General features: G+C 43.8%; 1 protein-coding gene across 1 annotated transcript; it reads right to left on the bottom strand.

The window, feature by feature from the left end:
- Positions 1 to 1,841: 1,841 nt before the first annotated feature.
- CCR75_007367 (uncharacterized protein) lies at positions 1,842 to 6,068 on the bottom strand (the record flags this gene model as incomplete). Its single annotated transcript, XM_067965428.1, has 6 exons — positions 1,842 to 3,053; positions 3,767 to 3,955; positions 4,757 to 4,961; positions 5,022 to 5,575; positions 5,596 to 5,862; positions 5,925 to 6,068. The coding sequence occupies 6 exons, from the start codon at positions 6,066 to 6,068 to the stop codon at positions 1,842 to 1,844; spliced, it is 2,571 nt and encodes an 856-aa protein (XP_067815597.1).
- Between the last annotated feature and the right edge of the window lie 2,082 nt (positions 6,069 to 8,150).

Here is an 8,150-nt window from a genome sequence, read left to right as displayed (position 1 = left end):
ACGTGTGGAATTTGAAGGTCCTGGATGCGCCTATGGAAGACCCTATCAAAAGGATATTGAAAGATTAAGAAGTGTGGCAGTTCTAGCTAAGGAGTTTAGCTTTTCATGCTTGCTGACCTGAAATTCCTCCACAGCTCTGGTTCCTGATTCCCCTCCTCCTCCTCTACTGCCTGCTGAATCATTGCAATGATTTCCTTACCATCCAGCTCCTCGTGCGCCATCTTCTCCTCATTTGGATTCAATAAATACTTAATTGCCATAGGATTTTTTCAAGTGGTAGCCTCTCTAAGGCTACATGCAGCTTTAGCTCAATTCCCTGCTTCTCCGTGTTCACCATCTGCAACTGCGGTGCTGATGCAAAGGGGCCCGTATGCCTAAAGCAGTTTACCTTTGTGGTAACTGAATTATCCTCTTCATGCTCCCATACACCACCGCATGGCTATTAGCTGCACAACCTTGTAGATGTTGGCTTCCCCTCGCTCATCACAGTCCACGGCATTCTGAAGGTAAAAGCGCCTGTAATGGCGCTGAAATGAGGCAAGCATGCATGGGCTGAATTTTTGATATGCAGTTTGGTGGAAGGAAAGCGACCTTGATATCCCAAGCTCCAGTTCTTCCATTCTGTGAGAAAGAGCATTATCTAGCAAGAGAATAATCTTCCTGCCCTTTCCCTGGCAAGGCTTGGTTAAACTGAATTCCAGGTACACTTGCAATATCACATGGAATACAAATTGCCCTCATGTCACCTTTTGAGCTCATATCGAGCTATGCTTGCCTTGAGTTCAGGCAGTGCAGCTTGAATGGCTTCCTGATCTGTGGAGCCACTTTCACCATGAATTCGGATGCAACGAAGTTTGTTTTGCTGCTGGAATCTCTGAGCGATCCTTTAAAAAACTTGTCCGCATCCTCAGCCAACCCCAGGCGGTCAGCAAAGCACCTAGTCTTAACCTTGATGATTTTTCCCGTGAGCGCAACGTTTTTCGCCTGGCACTGCAGCCCCAAGTTGCCAAGGGTTCTTCGAGCTGAAGATGGTGTGCGACACGAGGGCGCTCGGCAGCGAGGTCAGTCTCTGTCAATACTTCCAGCTCCTTCCGCTTCTTTAAGATGCCACCGATACCAGCCTGCGCAATGTTCTTACTAGGGCTGTAGCCCAAGATGCAAGCGCACACTGGCGCTCATTTGTGGTTCTGTGATTTGTGCCTGCAGTCTTGAAGTCTTTGCTCATTGGTGAGGCGTGTTTGGGACATGGAGCTGGTACTGTATGCGGAAGCAGGAGGGGTAAAATTGTATAGAGAATCAATTCTGACGAAGTTCTCTTAATGGAACCCCGCACCCTCATTGCACTACGGGGAATTTCGGCTACAGGGCCTCCTCCCACCCAACTATCACACACCTTCGGTGCAGGTTGGCAGGGCGGTCATCCATTGGATGGTTGCTCGTCTGCTTTTTAGCCTATCTCCGGCGATGTGTCATCGTACCGCCCTCTGCGGGTATCGATCCACGTCCTCCCGGTCCCAGTTCCAGTGCTTAGCCTATCTCCGGCGATGTGTCATCGTACCGCCCTCTGCGGGTATCGATCCACGTCCTCCCGGTCCCAGTTCCAGTGCTTAACCACTCGGCCACTAAGGTCGGTATAAAACCGTATAGAACAGTCAGCAAAGTGAGGTTCAGTAGATATTAATATTTCTTACGCTACTTATAACCTCAGATAAAATATGTTTCACCCTTCAATGGCTATAAGTTATCCGAGGGACACCTGCACTTAAACAAATTCACAAAATTATAACCTAACTACTTTAATATGGCATAGGTACCGACCGCATTGTCGTGGCTACAATTTCTTAAGTCCAGGCATTAAGGATCTCCTGGCGAGCTTTCTTAACCTCCTCGTCATCGCGGTCCTTCGCTTCAATTGAGATGCCAGGAAAGTTCACCTCAAAAATTGCCTTCAGTTTGGGAAGATCGGCCATGGGCGGTGCGTAGGTGCCGCTATTGTTGTCAATCACCAGCTTGTACTTACCAAAAAGGTTATGTTCAATGTGAAATTCACCTGCATACTTCACCGAAAAGGCAGCGCCCGAGTGCAACATGTGCTTTGATAGCATGTCCTTTAAAAAGGCCGCGCCTGTCTCGGAAAAGTACCATCCCGTTGGTGTAATGGCATATGTGAAGAGCACACGCTTTTCTAGTCGCTGACCGTAATTCACCAGCTTAAAAAAGTCCGACGGCTCGTATAGCTGACCGTACTGTGTCGTGGCTGCGTGGCAATAGACCAATTCATGCTCCGCCGCAACGGCCTTTCGAAGCACGGGAGATTCTGGATGGTCGGAAGAAAAAATCTTTTCAATCGTCGGGTAGTTTTTGTTCCACTCGTGGTCATTCGGTAGAATGAGCTGGATATTGTGCAATTGCACATGATAGGCCGATGATTGCAGTTTATCATCGTCCGTCATGGATTGCGTGAAGATGCCAGAGGCGATGCTCAAATGAGCCGAGTAGTGCACAGGTCCATACTGCTGCAGCTGGCCATCACCATACGGCTCGGTAAAGTGGGATTTTACATTGACGAGAATGACTCCAGCTGCATTGCCGTTGCGCGCAATTGGCAGCTCAAACGTCGTCACGGATCCTTCGGTATTGGTTGCTGTAAATTGCGTTTGGCCGAGAGCGTCGTCGCCGTCAAAATCTTCGTCCAGGAGGTAAAGGTTGCATATTGTGTCGGGTTTGACGTTTCTGAAGAAAAACTTTTCGTTCCAAACGGGCTCACGAGTGTCTAAAATAGGCCGCGTCCACGCCATCTTCTGGCCGCCCACCTCAATCAGCGCATATGCATCACTAGAAGCGACTTTGCCTTTAAGGGCGGCTTTCATGTCGAAGTAATCCCCGGCCGCAATGTCCTTGGCAGACACGAGCTCGAGCTCGACGTCCAGAACCGTCTTATCTGGCGTAGAAGAGGTAGACGACGAGTTGCCCATTGTGATCTTTCTGTGCAAGTAAGAGAATGGTGAGGGCGCGGCTGCAGGAAATTCGCAAATGCCTGATTTATAGTTGAACTAAAGATTTTCAGCTTCGGGGGTATTGTCGTAATCAATATCTGGACCTTATGCTTTACATCTCTTTTTTATAAAATTATTTCGACCGATGCCATTAAGCCAGTTTCAAACTTGTTTACGCTACAACTGAACACTCAAACTATGTTTCTATCTGCGGCAAATCTTGTAAATCCACTCATTCGTTAAACTCACGAGTTCGGTCTAATCCATCGCTCTGCAGCAATCGGTCAAGCTGCCTCCGCCGCTTCATTGCCCTTTGATACGAGCTCGTGTGTCACAATCTAGGCCAAAATATTACCATTTCTTTGCCCTTTGCTACGAGCTCGTGTGTCACAATCTACGCCAAAAATATTACCATTTCTTTGCAGCAAGTGATGCATTGAGGTAGCTGACCATTAGATTGCCTAACTTTCTCACACGAAAATCTGTCCGGAACGTAATAGTTTTATTTACAAATGTCACACCTGCGTAATAAAGATTTGCAGCTGACGCCACACACAACTAAGTCAACGGCGTAGAGACACCATTTGAGCTACCGGTTTCCCTCGAGGATCGGCCGGCTAGTACTACTTTAGTGTAGCTCAAGTCGCACGCGACGCCTGCTATTGGCGAAGGCTAGCTACAGCAATAAGCCGAGTCTTTATCTTGCCGCGTGCAATTCACGACGAGTTGGCTATTCGAATTGTGAAATCACAGCCTTCAAGCCTTTGTACCGATTGTCTTGCCCGACCACACCGAAAGGTCGCTGGCACTAAAAATGATGTGGGGCTTACAGGCACGACATTGACAATGCCTATGACGACATGAAAGGACCGACTGACTTTTCGTCCTAACGCACAGTTCAGTTTCAAGTCTGCAGGCGAATCTAACGCTAGAAAGAAGCTAATCGCTAATGGCTTGTCCTTGACAATTATAATGGAACGTACGTTAATAAATAAGCAACTCCTATAGCTTAAGGTGCTACTAAAGACAACTTTTCGCAATGTCGATCGTCACGCTGCCGAGCTCAAATAAAAAGCTGGAAATTTTGAGCGCATGGGAATGGAAGATTAGCTGTGTGTAGGAAATTTTCTATGGTTTGCGTCTAAAAGCAACGGTCGATCTAGAGTGTCTCTGTTTCTAGCATGCTTTAAATTAAATATTCTTTTACCTTACTATCACTTGGTGAAGAGTATTTTTCTAACTAAATGCACGACAATTTTACTTGTTTCGTAACTTTCCTTGCCGTTGCTAAGCAGCTTTTGGTTGCTGTATGCATATATTGGCGATTTAATAATCATAGCTCTCTTACAACAGGAAGCAGCAAGAAGTCATTCGAGCGTGAACCATTGACGTTTAATGCACCATCTGAAACCCGCGAGTTTATGCGACGTTTCACAGCAGATAGCGTCATCCAAATGCTTTTTTTGTCACAGGGAATGCTTTGAAGATGTCAGAACATAAATAATTGCGCCTTCTATTTCAATGAAATTTAATCTTAGCTCAACGCAAAAGCTTGTTGTGGTAGGAACTATAAGAATAATAAATTTACAGCGCTGGTTTGAATCTAGAGAGGACCGGATGTAAAACGCGACAAAACTAGTGCTCGAATCGCTCACGGAAGTCGCGATAAAAAGGACGAGGATTTCTTGCTCCCACTGTATGGCAAGCAATTGTTGTTAGCGTTAAAATGGTAGAAGCTCGATAAGACTTCGTACTTACACTTCCAGAATCTCTTTGCGAATTCTCTGGGATTCCTGATTTTCGCGATCCACTGCCTCAACAGCCATCCCAGGAAAATTATTTTCCATCAGCGCCACAAGCCGCGGCAAGTCCTCCTTAGGCGGTGCGTACGTGCCACTATCGTTATCAATGACGAGCTTTGGCTCACCGAACAAATGATCATCAACTCGGAATTCGCCAGCGTATCTATCAAAAACAAGCTATGAAAATAAGCTTAAAACCGATATTTTACAAAAATCAACTTACAGGACCGAAAAAGCAGCGCCAGAGTGAAGCATGTGCTTGGAAAGCATATCTTTGAAAAAGGTAGCACCAGTTTCGGAAAAGTACCAGCCATTTTGGGTAATGACATATGTGAACAGCACTGGGTTGCCTTGTCTGCGACCATGATGAATGAGCTCGAAAAAATCTGCTGGGGCTGAAATTGCACCGTACTTTGACTTATTTGGGCCATGCGTGTAAATAACAGCGTGTTGAGTCATAATGGCCTGGCGTAGCACAAAGGACTCTGGATAGTCAGACGAAAAAATCCGTTGAATTGTTGGGTAATCTTTATTCCACTCGTAATTTTTGGCCAAGAAGAGCGGAATATTATGCAGCTGGATATGGTACGCCAGCGACTCAATTTTTGCATTGTTGGATGTCGACATGGTCATTAGCCCGGCAGCTATACTGGAATGTACAGAATAGCGAACAGGCCCGTACTCGTACAAGCGTATATAACTTAGTGGTTCCACAGGAAAAGACTTGACTCTGACCACAATTGTGCCGGCATTTCTGCCATGAAACGAGATATTTAGCTCAAACGTCGATTCAGCACCATCCGTATTATTGTCGTAAATTGAGTTACTCCTAATTCGTCGTCAGCATTTACATCTTTATCGTATAGAAAGAGTTTGCAAAGCGAGTCGAGTCGGACATTTCGAAAGAAAAACTTCTCGTTCCAGACGGGCTCTAACGTAGAGAAGACGGGAAAGGTCCATGCCACTCGTCGACCGTCCGCTTCTATTACGACGTAGGCATCGCTAGAGCTTAATTGGCCGTTCAAAAGAGCTGTGACACCTAAATAATCGCCAGCAATGATGTTCTGTAAAGAACGAGGACGTTAGAGCATAATGGCCATTGTGTCAACAAAAATATTTTTCACACTTTGGCAGACACGATTTCAAGTTCGACATCGAGGTAGGTGTTCTCAGGCATATACGATTCATCGGAAGGCAACGGAAATAAGGTGGGTGCTAAAAGCCTCGAGGCGTTGGAGTTACCCCTCGCGATAGAAGGACCTTGGCCCATTGTGAAGAAGTCCTAAACGTTTTGCATAATTCAGATAAAAGCATAGAGTTCAGTGTCTAATTTTGACCACTTGCAGCGTCGACGCATAATCGCTAGCCGGTTTTAACAAATCCTTCCAGACCTTTTTTAATGTTATTTCTAGCTGCGATACCATTTTCAATATTTAATCTGTTACTTTTAGATTCATTTAACAGAAAAATGGCATCTATTTTTTATTAAGAAAGAACTACAGCCCAAGCCGCATGACATTTCTTTCAAACATCCTCAATGAAAAATGGCGACTTCAAATGTTTCGGCGAGAAGACTCGCTGACCCTTTTTAATGATTATTCATTTAATGTCGAGTGAAAGAGATCGTGGGATGTTGTGGAGCTAAACAATGTAAGCTAACGAATTGAGCCTCGAATCGTCAGATTTAAAGGAGGTCATAAGGTCTTTCGAAAAGCTTGTGTGCACTGAGTAGCAGGCAGGTCCGACTTCTTGCATCACTGCATATGTCACATGGTGGTAGCTGACCCAAATCTCCTAAATTAGTAAATAGAAATTGATGCTGAAAAGGGGTGTATCGTTACATGAAATTAACACTTAGAGGTTGTTAGTTAATTTATTAGCTAAAAGGTAGGTAACATTTGGAGTATATTACTTTACGTAGTAATATTCGGAAAGCTCATCTGTAACGGGGTCTATCGTTACATGAATTAACACTTAAAGGTTGTTAATTAATATATTATCGAAAAGGTAGATAATATTTGGAGAATTTTACTTTCGTAGTAATATTCGGAAAGCTTATTTGTTGGTAGATATAGGCCATTATATCTTCTTGCTCCACAATCCAGTCAGCGCTGGACGCGTGCAAAGAGTGAGACAGATAAGTCATTATACATGTCTTGTATTCGTTTATAATTAAGTTAGTATTAGATAGATAGAAACAGAACAACTTAATTATATTAAATACAGTTTTTTAACCCTCTTAAACCAAGTGTATTAAAGAAGGTCTTCCTCTGCACGTATAAGTGTACGTGAAGTGACGTGAGGCACCACTCGCACTGAAGCAGTGCGGAGTGGACTTGTACTGAAATAGTACAAGTCTTTTTCTTGACGAGACGTACATTGATGCTTATTAACGCTAGCCTTGCAGTCTTTTGCGTAATTGGCAAGTAAATGCCTTCTGCTCGATATTAATAGCATCAAGGATATCAATCTATGCTGTAGGGCAACTGTAGCCCGTTACAGGAATCGTCGTTGCATGGATCCTGTAACGGCTACAGTTGACCTAATGTTACACTGTAACGGGGCACTACTACTTGTACTGCTTCAGTACAAGTCCGCTTCGCACTGCTTCAGATGCGAGTGATGCCTTACGTTCTTTCACGTACACTAGTACGTGCAGAGGAAGACTTCTCTTTAAGGTAACTAGCTTAAAGAGGGTAAATATTAATATAATTAAGTATCTCTCTTTATATATTGTAATGCTAACTTAATCATAATCGAATACTAAACCTGCAATTTAATTCTTATCTTATCTTATCTGTATCTCTCTTTTGTTTATCTCTACAGCTGATTAGTCTGTGGAATAAATAGATATAATGGTCTATACCTTTTTATGGATAAGAATTCTGAACATTACTATATAAAGTAATATCCCCCAAATATTATCTACCTCTTAGATAATATATTAATTAACAACCTTTAAGTGTTAATTTCATGTAGCGATACACCCCGTTACATTGCAGTTAAAAATCATTGTCAACAAAAAGCAGGTGTCAGCCTTAAGTCGCTATCCATACAATAACCTCGGGTATGCAAAGCACTAAAATCATACTTAAAAACGCACTGGCTTTTGATCCGTGAATGGTCGCTAAGAAGGTGCCAAATGCACCAATTCACTCAAAAAAGCTACTTTCAAACCTAAAGTGACAATGTTATGTGATGGCATGAAAAAGGGCCAGGGTTATGTAAGTCTAGCAGTTAGCTAGAACACACGAATATGTAAATGTTGCATCTCTTAACCTAATGCTGCGTTGACCCGATGGCTTGTTCTTTGCCGGTTTTAATACATAAGGCTAGCTACGTGGTCCCCATT

This window comes from Bremia lactucae, linkage group LG8 (assembly GCF_004359215.1).
Source record: "Bremia lactucae strain SF5 linkage group LG8, whole genome shotgun sequence".
In the NCBI taxonomy this organism is placed as follows: Eukaryota; Oomycota; class Peronosporomycetes; order Peronosporales; family Peronosporaceae; genus Bremia; species Bremia lactucae.
The sequence above is the reverse complement of the archived record's forward strand: the minus strand, read 5'-3'. Positions and strand labels throughout refer to the sequence as shown.